General features: G+C 32.8%; 1 protein-coding gene across 3 annotated transcripts in view; it reads left to right on the top strand.

Annotated features, from left to right (window-relative positions):
• Nucleotides 1-16216, top strand: part of SNX13 (sorting nexin 13) — a 147902-nt gene that overhangs the window by 113500 nt on the left and 18186 nt on the right. For 2 of the 3 annotated variants that reach the window (XM_070787566.1, XM_019958505.2), the window contains exons 16-20: nt 20-57; nt 4217-4286; nt 8102-8274; nt 12453-12560; nt 14247-14357. In XM_070787566.1, the coding sequence (XP_070643667.1) occupies nt 20-57; nt 4217-4286; nt 8102-8274; nt 12453-12560; nt 14247-14357 (500 nt within the window). The remainder of the gene's footprint in view (nt 1-19; nt 58-4216; nt 4287-8101; nt 8275-12452; nt 12561-14246; nt 14358-16216) is intronic. The other variant, XM_019958506.2, reaches the window with a different exon arrangement.

The raw sequence follows: 16216 nt of genomic DNA, 5'->3' as shown, positions 1-16216 counted from the left end.
TGGATCTTCCTTCTCACAGAATCTTTTAATGGGTCTCCTACAGGAAGCATAAATTTGGTAAGTACTGTTATGACTACTTTAATTCTTAAAGTGGCCTGAAAATAATATGAAAAACTGAGCCTTAACATATGTAAATAAATGATGTATTAGAACCCTCAAATCATCCTTTATAAAAAGCTGTTGCACTTTTATAGAAATATTAAATTCACATATAAGGGATCTGTGGATTAGAACTTAATGAAATGAAGTTTATTTTCTTTTTAAAAAATGGATTTAAATCACCTGCCTGATTTAGTTGCAAGTGATAATGATTTCATTATTTTCAACCTCAATATTTAATATTTCACTCTGATCAGTGCTATGATGGGCAGTAAATTTATGACACATAAATGTTTACATTGGAATTAGTTTTTTCTTCTTGTAATTAGAAAAGAAATAAAAAACTGGTTGGGATGCCTGAAAACCTAAAGATATTTCTTAAGGTCCACACTAACAAGTTCAGGTTATTGGGAAAAAAAAAAAAAACAACACATTTTTTAAGCTTAGAGGGTTTTACGAGAATTAAGCAACTGTATTCTGTGATTACAGGTTTAAGAATGACACATTTTTAGCATATAAACTTCATTGGCATTTCAGATATTCAAGGTGAAATGTGAAATAATAAACATTTCAGTTCTCTTATATATCCATGCTTGCTATTGAGTACCTTGTTTCATAAAATACTACTAGAGAGAAATATTAGTGTTGTGTGCAAGTTTCAGTCCAGAATTTGTTCAGGATGGAGAGAGAGTGTTTGCCTTGTTTTTCCTTCTACTACCTACATGACTTTTTCTTTTGAACTTTTTGTAATAGATAAGTAGTTGAGAGGTCCATTGTTTTATGTTCCTTAGTATGACATTTATTTCTAAAATGACCTTATTGTATAAATGTTCCATTATTGTACAACGTATAACCTTTAACAAAACACTAAAGCAAATCAGCAATAGTGTTATGTCAGATATTTTGTAATGTTTTAAGTATTTTCCTAAATTATCTGGTATCATTACCATTTGCTTAACTCTTATGACAAAAAGGAATAGCTCCTGGAGACTGAACAGTGTTAGCAATATAATGCCCATTAGGAAGAAAAAGTTTCCAAATATGATGAAACTTTTCCTTGCATTGAAATTTTTTAGTACTCATGTTTGTAGTTCTTGTACAAGTGTTTGAACACTATTAAAAAATATTTTTTTCTTCATTCCCTATCTGGAATAAATGCTTTTTCAAATAAAAGAGATTCCTTTTATCCTATAGTGATATAAAGCAAAACAGTCTGTGAATTGAAAAAGGTGACACTTGACATCAATGACTTACAGTTTTTGTTTTTCACACAAATCTGTTAAATCCAAGCTTTTAAGTAGCTGGAGTCTTTTGGATTCTTTTTTTTAAATACTAAGATAAATTTGAATAAACAGTTGAATTTTAACAATAGTTTGATTACAAAAAATTGTTCTTTATCAGGTTTTTTCATATTTAATGAAGATAAATTTATTAATTGTATTAAAATTATAAACTGGATCATTATAGTTTATTCCAGCAAACTAAGCAAAGAAAATATTTACTGTGGTGGTTTACTCATTTTGTGATTGAGGTTAGCACATAGATTATATAAGCATTTAGAAGTGCCATTGTAGTTCTGTTTGCTGAATTGATTATTGTAGTAAATTTCAATTTTTGGTTTTTAACCTAGCATAATGTTACAAAAAACACTTCTTTTTTTGGCAAGAAGTTCAAGAATCTTAAACCATGGTCACTTTGCAAACTGTATTTTATTTCAGGACAACATTAATGCACTTGTTTTGAAATCACAGTTTTCTTTGATTAATCAGTACTTATACTTCTAAATCACAGTGTAGTTCCATGGTTATAATGTTATCAGTTGTAACTTTATATAGTCTAGTTGATATTTACACATGCATTATAACTGTGGCTAATGGTTAAGAGACATTTCATTGAATTTTTTCATCATACTTAATGCAAATATTAATTGCATATTTTATGTGTGCTAGAAAAGGCGTTTATATACAGAGTTTTTCAACGGCTTCTGCCTTGCATAGTATAAGATGCTAACATGGTTAAAGTAATAAGAAAGCAACATATAACTTTTTATATGTTTACCTACAAAGGAAGGTTACCAGTAATAATAATGCTTTTTTGAAAAGGGTGATTGTTTTATATTCCCTGTGCTAGCTTATAGTTAGAAGAAGATTACAGTAGATAACAATTTTAAATTTTGTAGACTATTCCATTTCCTTTGGGGTTCTATCTTTCATGTAAAAATAATTCTAAAACAAAGGTTCTGCTATTTGTCAAAATGTTTTGTTGTAGGTCAGTTAAAAAGTAAGTGCATTCTAATTCTTTTCAAAGTATTTTCATTCACATTATATCCTGATAGAGTTGTAGAACAGATATTACACCATTACCATTGGGAAAACTGAAATACAAGAAAGACTTATTGATATGGCTAAAGTCTATTAAGGTGATCAGTGGCGAAGTCTGGACTAGATCTAATTTAATTGAATAGTTTTCCCACTTGACTTGTGGATCGTCTGTATGGAGTTACCAAATTTTGTTTCTTCTGATGATCAGTCTTTAGTGGATAGAATTTTGGCTTTCTTCTTAGGATGCAGTTGCTTAATTTTAAATGGCTTTATGTCACATGCATGACTGCATTAAGGTCATTTAGATGACTCATGAATAACTGGTAATACCACATTAGGAATCCAAAGTTCATTCAGATCCCATGGTTTTTCAAGTGTATAATATGTCTGAATCGTATACTATCTGTGTGTTACAGGTCCCTAAGACCACTCCTATGTTCACTGATTTATTAAAAGGACTCAGACCCCAGCATAGCTGTACTCACAGCTAAGATTTATTATATCGGAAGGATAGAAAGCAGAATCAGCAAAGGGAAAAGGTGGATGGGGCAAAGTCCAGAGAAAACCTAGCTCAAGTTTCCACAAATCTTCTCCCATGAAAGTCACATAGCATAGACTTAATTGCGCTGGCAGTGAATATGACAACATGTGTGAAATGCTGCTACCAGGAAAGCTCATCTGAGACATAAGTGCCCAAGGTTTTTATTGGAGGTAGTTCACACAAGGCACCATTTTGTCCAGCATATACTAAACTGACTCCCAGGAGAAAAGTGGGTATTTGGTGTAAACCACATTGTCTATACAGATAGTTTAGGTAGAGTAAGCCACTTTAGCAGTTAGGAATGATGGGAACTTTTTCTAAATCTAACTTCCCAGATATTGTCCCAGGCCGTCCTTTCTAAGGAAAGCAACTTAAGGTCTGTTGTGTTAACTCTTTTCCATACAGTCTCGCCTTCATTATATCCTTATGTTCCCTCTGTGTAAGTGTGGGTGTGTGGACATGGAGCAAAAAAGTTTTGATCCCAAGTCTATAGTTAAAAAATTTATTCTGAATCAATCAGTAATAATTTTTGTTTATGGAATTATTTTTTAAAAAATAAATCTTAACCATAGATTCACTTCATTTAGTAAATAATCATAATATTAACTAACATTTTTTGTGTTAACAGTCTTCTAAATGTTTTACATGTCTTCATTTAGTCCTCACATACCCTTTGATGTAGGTACGATTATGATAAAGAGTCTAACTAAAATTATTTCTAAGTTAACAAAAGTGTTAATACACAGTTGGCTCTAATATATTTCAACATCAAAAAAGTGAAATGTTGATTTAAGAACATGTCTACTAGGCGAGGGAAGTGGGAGGGGGGTTCAGGATGGAGAACACATGTATACCCATGGCGGATTCATGTCAGTGTATGGCAAAACCAATACAATATTGTAAAGTAAAAAATAATAATAAAAAAATAACATGTCTACTTATTTTTATCCACATTTTTTCTTGCCATATATTGAATATAATTGAGAAGAAGCAAATTATAGTATGTAACAGGTAATGAAGGAAGAAATAATCTGATGTATTTATTAAGTCAATTATTATATTACTTTGTTTTACAGTTTAATCTTATCTTCTCTTTCTCCTATTAGTATAAACAAAGAGAATTATTGTTTGTGAGAGGGAGGTACAGATAAGGACATAGAGCAAAAATGAGTAATGTATATGATATAGAAATCTTTAACACTTTCTTTCCTATAGAATTTAAAATTTTTATTTTCTAATTTTTTTCCTTCATCAGTCTTTAGATGACCTTTCAAATGTATCTTCTGATGACTCAGTACAACTTCACGCCTACATTTCAGACACTGGTAAGAGACTTTGTGGTTTAATTATTACTTAAAAACTATTGAGTATCATTATTACTACCTTATCTTCCACATTTATTTTTACAAATCATTTTTCTATTCTTTAGTCATATTTTCATGTTACTTTTTTTCTGTAGCATATTCTTCATTAAATTCTATAATGTTTATTATTGTATGTGTGTTTCCTTTCTTTAAGGTTGTTACTGTTATCATTTGAAAAAGGATAAATTCTGAGCATTTTGTCATTGCTGATAAACTTTGAAACCAATCTTTTCTTTGAGTCTAGCTGATAATTGTCTGCATGATTCTTAGTAAATTGTTTTGGGGCAGATTTTAGTTTAGTATTTGTTTTCATACATGCAGGAGTCAGTAGATTTCTGGGTAAATGAAGCTTTTGTATAGGAGTTTACGAAAACAAGAAAGGCTTGGGTGAGGTGAGATTCATGACTGAATTAGCATGTGTGCAAAATGGCCAGTGACTTGAGGAAACAAATAATTTCATCATTGTTATTGAGTTATTAGATAATGTCAGTGATGGTTTTCTTATCTTGCTTCTCATAATTCTTATGTGAATCTCTCTTTTCTGAGGATTCTGGTATTCTAGCTGTTTTGTCCATTCATTCAACAAGTATTTATCAGCTTCTTAAAGGATATGGAAGCATTCTACTAAGCATTTTTAATAAGTTTTTCTTTCTTTCAGACAAAATTATGCATAATCACTAAAGAGGCAGTACACTAGAGTGGTTAAGAGCACAACTTTTTATCCAGATTGCTTGGGTTTAAACCCCAGCTTTGCCACTTAATAGTTGGGTGAACTTGGATGAGTCTTAACTTCTCTGTATCTTAATTCCTCATCTGTGAAATGGGATAATAGTAATACTTGCCTCATACTAATCCTCAACTAATATTAATTGTATTAGTAGTTACATGGGGGGCATTATATATTAGTGTTTGTTCGATAAACATTTACTTTACTAGTTGGGCTCCAGAGTCTCTTTGAGTCTGGATGCCATGTCCTTAACCTTATGGCAGGAAGTAGAACTAGTGCAGTGCACTTATGGAATGATTCTTGGACTAGTGGACTGGCCCTTCATTGAGGAATCTTGTTTTAAAAAATAGTGGCTAGGTTAGACAATATGCTTAGTGATGAGATTTATTTCTATCCTGGTCCTAGTTCCTTATCTGGTTATAGATTAGTAACGAAGAGGTTGCACAGCACCTGCCATGAGTAGTAATGTTGTCCTAATAAAAACACAACCTATTATTTCCACTGTAATATCTCACCATCATCTGAAAATGTATGTAGCCTCATTATAAAATCAAATTACCTTTCTATCTTAGGGCTTGTTTTATAATAGCCCCATATTTTTCCTTTTGTGTACCCATCCTAGTCTGATCTCCCTGCCTATCAAATTTGTAACAAATCTGATTATTATTTTTTAAAATGCTTTCTGACATTCCTTTCTTCTTTCCTTTTCTATTTCTTGCTAGTTTCCTTGTTTTTATTAACTCATAATTGGTTATGGTTTGCTGCCTAAGTGGCCCCTGATTTCTATTATCCTTTCCCAAACCTTTCCTGAACACAGCATGTAAAGCCATTCCCTTGTTGGCATGCTGACACTGTTGAGTGATGGTGGTTTTTTAATGTGATGAAAGTGTTGTACAGTTTGTTCTGCATGGGTCTCCGAGTGAAGGATAATTGAAAGATGTGAACAGTGAATAATAAAGTCTCTGACAGCAAGATGACCCAGGTCTATCCCCAGTCTTCAGTTCAGTTCAGTCCAGTCGTTCAGTCGTGTCTGACTCTTTGCGACCCCATGAACTGCAGCACACCAGGCCTCCCTGTCCATCACCAACTCCCAGAGTCTACCCAAACCCATGTCCATTGAGTCGGTGATGCCATCCAACCATCTCGTCCTCTGTCGTCCCCTTCTCCTCCTGCCCTCAATCTTTCCGAGCATCAGGGTCTTTTCAAATGAGTCAGCTCTTCACATCAGGTGGCCAAAGTATTGGAGTTTCAGCCTCAGCATCAGTCCCCAGTCTTATATTTTGTCAAATCAGGAACACTGATATTAGATAGAAAGGAAATGAAGGACAATTCTGAATATAAAATGCAAATCTTAGAAAAACTTTCATGAAAACCTGGGAGAGATTTCTGTAGAACTGCTTTTGCCAGTATAGATTTGTAGGTGTTTTGTGATTAAAATAATTTACTAAGAAGCTGCTCAGACCTTTCTTTGCCTAAGTATGTATAAAATACAAAATATTTAGTCAGCTCCAAAGCTTGGCCACTTGGTTTTTAACAAGAGCAATTTATACTTCTGGTCAACAAGATAGTCTAAACTGCTATGCAAAAATTTGCTTCCTACACATAGAAAAACTGAAAACAGTAGAATAAAAATACCTAAAAGAGGAAATCTACAGGTGGAATAGACTATGAGGAAAAGCAAATATAGGGAAATGAAGAAGAAGTGAAGCCAAAGAGCTTATAGGAGTGTAAAGACTGCTCTTTTAATTTTGATAGCATTTCTGTGCCCTCAAATTTAAAAGAGGCACAAATAGTCTAAGGCAGAGGAGAGCCTGGAACCACAGGCCTTTGCATAAAGCCCAGATTCACAGAGGGTGACTTGATATGAAAGAGGAACTAGAAGAACTTAGCCTACTGTCAGAGGAAAGAACAAAGAATGTCAAGGTCATGGTTGGGAATGGTATCACTCATATGAAATTGAAAGGCTGTCATATCACATGTGGGTGATACAAGATTCAGCCATCCTCAAGTAGTTGTGTACCACAGGGAGTATGATAAAAATAATCGTAGAGATAAAACAAGCTAAGAATACCACACTGTAAAAAAGAACCACATCCAGTTATATAAATCAAAAAATAGTTATTGAAATTAAGGTGAGTGAATTAATTAAAAAGCAGACCAGGTACAGATGAGTGGAGACTTAGTAAACTGTTGGAGACCTGAAAAGGTGATCTTAAGTAGAGTACAACATGGCTTTGGGGTAGGAAGATGGAAAATGAGACAGAATTATTCAAAGTACATCTCTTTACTCAAGATCTGAACAAAATAGGAATGGGTTTTGATTTTCAAGACTGCCTGACTTGGATGGTTTGTGTCAATTCAGTAGAAAAAAATGACTTCTTAGAAAAGTCTTCAGAATAAATTATACTTGTAAATTGCTATATATTGTGAATGAGAAAGATTTGCCAAAAGATCAGATAGATCTTGTTGTTTGTTGTTTTAGTCGCTCAGTCTTGTCATTGGCTATAGCCCACCAGGCTCATCTGTCCCTGGGATTCTCCAGGCAAGAATACTGGAATAGGCTGCTGTTTCCTCCTCCAGGGGATCTTCCCAATCCAGAGATCAAACCTGTATCTCCTTCATTGGCAGGCAGATTCTTTACCCCAGAGCCACCTGGGAAGTCCAGATAGATCTTACCCTGTAGCTTTTGCTTGCAGTTCAATTTCAGAGCTATCAATATTAATTAAGTTACAGCTGAACAGTGAAGGCTAACACAGAAGGTATTGTTTTGTTTCTGTTAAAAGCTCTTTGGAAAGAGAATCCAAAGTGGACACCACTGTGTCGTTGGTAGTATCATAATAGCCTGGTAGGTAATTTTGTGATGTAACCAACACATATAACATCTTATGGCTGTGAGTACAGATGACAGGAATCTATTTTATCCTGGTGACATCCTTTGACTTACCTGTCATTTCAAATTCTCCATTTCATGTTGTCCTTTTTGTTTTCGTTCTTCATCTTCCTCCTTTTTGTGTCTTTTGTTCCTCTTCATTTTGTCTTAAATGACTAGTATATGCTCACTATGACCCATATGCTGTGGCAGGCGTCTGTAACGATCATGGCAAGACATATGCGTTGTACGCCATCACTGTGCACCGGCGCAACGTGAACACTGAGGAGATGTGGAAGACCTACCGTCGCTACAGTGACTTCCACGACTTCCACATGAGGATCACCGAACAGGTCGTGAGGTTTTTAAAGTTTGTGTGCTTTATATTGTTCCGTGATTCCATGTTTGATTCTGAATGGTTGTGAGTGATACTAAGGTACTGACCGAAGCTAAGAAAATAAGGTAACAATTTTTTATAATCAACAGTGAATGTTAGAATGATTTTGTCCATTTAACTAATAAATTTTAAAGTCCTAATCATTGTGGACTAGTGACAAAGTACCAATGATATACCTTGGAAAATTAGAATAAATGTGTATGTCTGATTTTAAGAGAGTGTGTATGTCTTGTCCTTTGCATAGGTATTTGGGTTTATTTAACATATAGAGATCATTGTAAGACAATTTGTGATTTCTGTTTGGTAAAATAATTTAAAGCTGTGGTTATTTTAAATGGCATCCTTTCCCAACTACTAACAGGTAAATCCTTGATCCATTAAGTTGTATGAAGAACCAAAACCTAAATTATATTTTAAATTAACCAAATAATGTTTTTAATTCTTACCAAATACAACTCTCTTGTTTCATAGAAGTATGAGGACTCTTAAATGTAACAAATGTAAACATTTTTATTTTTCTCTGTTTTATCTTTTATTAAATATTTTTTCTTCTTTTTAACTTAGAACAAAATAAATTATCAGTGGATAAATTGGAGTAGGTAATCTATGAAATTTATTTTAAGTCACAATAATCTTTCATGCAGTGTTTTAAAATACATGATTATTAGTAAGCCCATAGAATAATAATAATGGTGACATTTGATTGGGTGAACTAAGCTTTGAAATGACATTTTACTACATAAATAATCAGAAAATATATTTTTCACTTAGGATGTAGAAAATGTATGGTTTGCACCATAATTCTCATTAAAATATTTTGTAAATAGAGTGAGATAACCTACTAATAAAGCTTTAAAGTGTTTAGAAACCTGGTTATTATTGACTCCACAAGCCCATGTTAAAAGGACTATTTTTAATTATATTCATAAGGAAATTAATAACTTGGGCATATCTCTATTGTTCTTGTTAAATAGATCTCCATGTTTAGCTTGATTTGTTTGCAGAAGTGAAAGAATTTTCTGCCCCCCAAAATTCCTGTTTGATATTTTTTTTAAATCACATAGTTCATATATCTCTTCCTTTTCATCCTTACACTTTAACTTAACATGACAAATTTTAAAGTAATGTGATTTACTGGGAGTAGTTTTAGTTACTTGCAAATTTATGGGAATTTCGTATAATATGAAATTTTCTTTGTATGAATAGTTTTAATTTTTCCCTACTGTTCAGAGGAATAATCATTGCTTAAAGATTCTAGGTTAGGACTGTAAATGCTGTGTTGATAGATTGACAAATATAGATAAAGAACATACTTTTTAAAAAGTCTACTAATAGAACAATTCATGTGGAAAATTTACTTTTCAGTATAGCACCAAAATTAAATGCAACTAACTGATAAAGCACAATTCAGTTTTGAAAGTGCTCAGTGCAGACAGATGACGTGGATGTGTTCAAGTTACAGTAGTATGTGATTACTAAAGCATATCGATTGCTTTTGGAGCTTAAGAAATTAAAACCTAAGCTTGTTAAGTGAAATTTTAGGTTTAAGGAAAGTACTAAGCACTTGTAAATAAGACTCATACTATTTGCCTTTTAGTTCTGCCTTATTTATATCTTTAGTTTTATTTTATATTTGTATTTTTAAAACAAATCCTGTAAGAAAATGCAGTGAGCTTTTAGTTCACTGGTGACAACAGTACAGTCAGTGGACGAAATAAATTTTAACTCCATAGAGCTGTCTAAGTATTAAAGTTATTTTAGAACAGATTTCTTTTTTTTTAACTTTCATTTCATTTCTTTAACTTTGTGACATAAAGTTTTTTCCCATTCTAAACATATAAACTATTATTTTCTTTAATGAACTTTGAATCCTTCTAATAAAAAATTCTAAATGTTTTTCAAATTTTCTAGACCTGACATATTCAGTGTGGAAAGATAAAATCTTTGGGTTTGGAATTTCTGTGATTTATGTATAGTATTTGAGTTCTTTGTGAACATTGAAATACATTTTAATTTATGTTAGTTCTTTAGGTAGGTTTCTTTTTCTTTTTTTTTTTTTTGCATTCATTTAAAAATATTTTTGTGACTTTTTGGCAGAGGAAATCCTATTACTTTGTAGGGAATGGACTACTTTGTACTTGTAAATAATTTTTTAAATATCAAATAGTGAATTAATATAGAGCATTAAATTTTTCCATTTTTCTTCCTTTTAAAATAGCAGTATTTGAGAAAAACTGTTAGTCATAGTGCTTCTGGTACAGACAGATAATTTTAAAACCAGCTTGATAATTTAGACTTTAAGAAAATAACTGTTACATTTAATTTTTTTATTAATAAGGTTTAATGTTTCAAAATTTTGGAAATTGTTGTTTTGAGGAGTACCGCTATATTCCCTTGGTGTGTTAGTTTACTGGAACTGCCATAACAAAATACCCAGCAGAAATCCGTTTTCTCATAGTTTTGGAAGCTAGAAGTCCAAGATCAAGTTGTTGGCAAATTTGATTTCTCTTGAGTCAGCTCTCTGACTTTCAGATGGTGCTGAATATGGCCTCACAGGACTTTTCACTGTATGCTCCCATTCCCGATGGGTCTTTGTATCCCTCTTATAAGGGCTTTGTTTTGATTTTATTCCCTCTCTGAAGGCCTTGTCTCCAAATACAGCCACTTCTGAAGTACTGGAGATTAACGTTTCAACATGTGAATTATAAGGGAATAAAATATATTGGTAATACCTAAATAAACTATGCATTCTGTAAAATTCAATCAGTAGTTTAAGATACCATTGAAAAGTCATATTCCAGGAAACTAAATGTCTTTTAGGACACCTTGAAAAATGTAAATTTACTTCTATAAAATGGTTAAAAAATTAAAACCAGGATATTATACATTCATACTCAATAAAGACCCATTCTTACACTTTTGTGAACCACCAAATTTGTGACTACAGCATAACATTTTCCCTGAAAATTACTGCCCCCACTTTTTTTCCTTGGCAGCGGCAAAAGAACTACTTTTAACTTTCATGCATAACATGTGATGAACTTGTCACATTATAGCTCCAAGCAACCATCTGATTTACCATTCCATTTAATGATTTATCAGAATCTTCCAGTTTCTGGGATGAAAATTATCCTACACCTTTTCATTTCCTCTTTTCTTTAATCTCTGCACCAGGAATGAGTTTTCTTTACAGACTCATTGTTGTCTGTTGTTATTTAATCAAAGAATGATTTTAGAAAGCTTGTTGCATCCTGGATATGTATCGCACAGGAAAAGCAATGAAGCTCCTCATTGAAGTTTTAGATACTAGATACTGTTAGCCCAAGCACAATGACTTGCTGAATGATGTTGTTCTTCCACTTTGTTAGCAGCTAGTATGGTTAAAATCTGTGCTTTATTAACAAGGCATGGTGGATTGCTACCTATCTGGACTTTTGAAGGTGAAGTCTATAGATGCTAAACTTGAGATATGTACACTTGTTTTTGTTAGTGACTTTACAAATATAAAATATATGCTATATAGCTCTTTTATTTTCTTAGTAATTATGAATTTATTTTTCATGTAGTTTCATGCAGGGGAAAAGTATCAGTGTTATACTATATGTCATTATATAGAGAGAGTTATAGCTATAATCTATATTTTGAAGTTTGCCTCTTCTACTTTTAATAGTTAGCTATTACAGTGATTAACTGATTTGAAGTCATCAATATAAAAATATTTGAGTTTTTTTCAAGAAACCAGAAACTCGTAACTTTGATTATTAATAGTTTATTTGCTAATACTTTATTCTTGTCAAAAGGTTTTTAAATAAATGTTTTTTAAAACCTCTTGTTACTAAAATTTTGAATGATCTTAAAATCAGAGAGATTTTTAAAATGAAAAACCATGTGGTTCATCAGTTATCCATGTTTGTCATTCTTAGAAAATAACTTCTTTATAATAACATTAGAACTGTGGTTTGGATCTATTTGCACAGTATTTTATGTTTTCTGATTTTGGCTTAATAAGATAAAATATATTGCAAAATCTGTTTAAGATACTTCTGATACATAGAGAAATTATCACTTGGAAAATACTTTTCTCTTTTTGTAAAAAAAAAAATCTAAGATTATTGAATGTATTTTGTTTTGTAGTTTGAAAATCTGTCAAGCATATTAAAGCTTCCTGGTAAAAAGACTTTTAATAATATGGATAGAGATTTTTTAGAAAAGAGAAAAAAAGATCTAAATGCATATTTGCAGGTAAGTTCAGGTTTATTATTACTCATAGGTTCTCATTTTAATAGATCACACAAATATAGTTGATTTCTTTGGTAGAGAATGCTTTTACTGTAAGTAGTGAGATAGCAGCCACTTTTGAGGTGCTGAGATGTGACTTGCAATCTGATCAGTAATTTATGAATATTGTTTCTCTGTTTATTAATTTAGAAGTTTTCTGGACACTCAGTGCTAGAAATTTTACCTTCAGGTTTGAATGAATACATAGCCACACCCACAGCCCCCACCCCCACACACACCTACACACCCACATCTGTACACACACACACACACACACTCAGTGCTAGAAATCTTACCTTCAGGTTTGGATGAGTACATAGCCACACCCACACCCATACCCCCACACACACCTACACACCCACACCTGTACACACACCCAGCAGATTTCTCTTCTGAAATAATAAAATGTGTCTCATAAGTTATTTCCTGTGTGAGGATTGTCAGAAATGACTTTGTTTTAGAAAGTAGTACCCAAATACCAGATTTTAATAATATCACTTCATGGTTTTTTATACTAATGAATGATTTATGAAGATGTCTCATCTGTTAATATTAGCTCCCCACTTCACTCTTTAGGAGTCAGCAAATTCCAGCCTACAGACCATATCCAGCCTGCCACCTGCTTTATTAGAGTTTATTATATTATTAGAACACAGCTACCCATTTAGTTTACTGCTGTCTATGACTGCTTTTACACTACTACATTGGAGTTGAGTAGTTGCAGCAGACTATGGATCACAGAACGTAAAATAATTATTATATGAACTGTACATAAAAAATTTGCTGACTGTGTCCTAGTATTTAGTGAAACTTAGCCAATACTATACTTGATATTTTGGGGGAAGTTTTCTCTCTTAAACATTTATAAGTTTAATTGAGTTTGCTTATAACTATTCCATAGCACTACATATAACTATTCCATAGCACTACAGTTTACTGAAAGGATAGGAAAAACATATAAATCTGCTGTTATTCACCTTTGTCTTCTGGCTTAAGGCTAAATGATATTATTTATATGACTTGTCAAACATTTTGATTTTTTAGAATGTATTAACTTTCGTTGCATTAAAATCTGTATTAATTATTTAGAAAATAAGCACCTTTTTTCAAATCTGGTGCCATAAATGTATGTTTTAGTTGTGGCTGTACCGTCTGCGTCTTAGCTAATGATCTCAATATGTCAAAACATGTTTCATTGAAGGAATTAAGCTAGAATGTTAGACTATATCGTGTTGTAAAAGCAATATTTTGTTTTGGGCCCTCTTTATAATACTTAAAAATTTTGTTTTATGTACTTTCCATTAATGGTAACTTTAAAATTAGAATGTGAATAACATAGCAGTTTACTACTATGGATCTTCTTAGTTATAAGCTGTAAAACCTGAAAATGGAATAGTAGATAACATTTTGGGGAATTCCCTGACAATCCAGTGGTTAGGACTTCACACTTCCACTGCAGGGGGAACTAAGAGCCCACATGCTACATGGCGAGGCTAAAGTAAATAGATAATAGATAAATGTGTTACTATTTTAAAAAATGTTGATAACATTTTTTACTATACATTCTTAGCTTTCTAGCAGATGACACTGTAAGTAGAGTTAATTTCCAGTACCCTCTCAATATAAGATGCCTCTGATTTTTCCTGTTAGTTACTGTTAACTCCTGAAATGATGAAAGCGTCTCCAGCCTTGGCTCACTATGTGTATGATTTCCTTGAGAACAAAGCCTATAGTAAAGGGAAAGGGGATTTCGCTCGCAAGGTAAGCAGACCATTGCATTGGCTTTCTTCATAGGTCTGTTTTCTTACTTTGTTTTCAGTAAAAGAAGATAATTTATATTTATGTGTGTGTTTTAAAACTAGAAATTTTATTAAATGTTCTTTGGCATCTTCTGTGCTTTATCAAAGAGTCAGACACGTCTGAGTGACTGAACTGATGCTTTATCAAGCCTACTATATATAGGCATATCTAATAAACTCCTGTCTTTACATGTAGATTAAAACCCAGTAGTAGCTGGAAAGGGGAGGGAAAAAAAAAAGCTTTGTTTCTGAAATGATGCTTTAAGGAAAGTTGGCCTAAGACAAGCCACAGGCTTTCATTAGTTTAAAAAGGAGCTGTTAATACTTCTTATTGGGAGGAAATGTCTTTTAATTGGAGTAAGGATAGTAAAAATGTTAAGTAGACTGTGTCCCTGAAAGAATTTATGCCTTTTGAGTGAAACAGTTATTATTTAAATTTTTAGGGACACAGGCCTATTCTGGAAATAAGACGCTAGGTTAAGACAATAAATGATTTACTGCTCAAGTTGGGTGAGAGAGCTCAGTGGGTGAGAAGGCAAACAGTGGAGTCAGGCAGCATTTGGTTCAGATTCCTGTTCTGCCATTTATTAGTTGTGGCCTGCAAAATGTTACTTGACCTCTGGGCCTTTAGTTTCCTCAAGATCGAAGGTGTTAATCCTCAGTTTAGAGCATGTGTGAATCAAATGAAATAATCTCTGCATGACAGTGCCTGTCTGAATCAGTGCTGGCTCTTAGAAGTAGTAACAATAGTAACAGGAGCTGCAGCATTAGTTGGGGAAACTGTAAGTAGGAATTCTGTATATTACTTTTGCAACTTTTTAAAAGTCTGAAGTTATTTCAAAATGAAAATTAAAAGACTTCCCTACCTCTCATCCCCTATAAAAAGACTAACTTGTTTAAAAAAGATTAAGGAATTGGTACAACTAAGTAAAAATTAACAACTGTAAGAACTTCAAATGATCTCTCAAGGATACCATGGTTTTAACATCCAAGTGAATGTTAACATTTCTAAATGGAATGTTTTATTTTAATAAGAAATTCTAGGTTATGTATTTTATAATGGTGGGGGAAAAATATGGTGACCTTATCTTTGTATTTCATGATTGAAGTGTATGAGTTTTAATTCCAACTTTAAAATGGTTTATTGTCAATAGAGATGCATGTCAATATTCCATCTTTTTTATGTTTACCTTAGTTTATCTCTTAAGATAGCATCTATTTGAGATAAATTATAAATTGATAATACCCTTTTGAGATAAAAGAAGCATTATATTGTTTAGTCGCTAAGTTTTATCCAGCTCTGTGACTCCATGGACTGCAGCATGCCAAGCTTCCCTGTCCTTCACTATCTCCTGGAGTTTGCTCAAACTCAAGTCCATTACCATCCAACCATTTCATTCCCCGTAGCCCCTTTTTCCTCCTGCCCTCAATGTTTCCCAGCATCAGGGTCTTTTCCAGTGAATTAGCCCTTCACATCAGGTGGCCAAAGTATTGGAGCTTCGGCTTCAGCATCAGTCCTTCCAGTGATATTCAGGGTTGATTTCCTCCAGGATTGACTGGTTTGAGTATTATATTAAATGTAGGCATTTTCTTTTTTGCCACCCTACAGTAGCATGTGCGTATGTGTGTGTATGTATATATGTATGTGTTTATCTCCAAATAGTTGCATGTCACTTTTTAAAAAAATTACTACTAGAGTCTAAAAATCCTTTTGAGTCACTTCTGGGACTCCATAGTAACATACATTTTCATAAATCATATTAATAATTACTAAGTTCATCTTGACCTCTTTCAGATTGTTGGGATAATTTTCATGAATAT

Source organism: Bos indicus, chromosome 4, assembly GCF_029378745.1.
Source record: "Bos indicus isolate NIAB-ARS_2022 breed Sahiwal x Tharparkar chromosome 4, NIAB-ARS_B.indTharparkar_mat_pri_1.0, whole genome shotgun sequence".
NCBI lineage: Eukaryota > Metazoa > Chordata > Mammalia > Artiodactyla > Bovidae > Bos > Bos indicus.
This window is presented reverse-complemented; position numbering and strand designations above follow the sequence as displayed.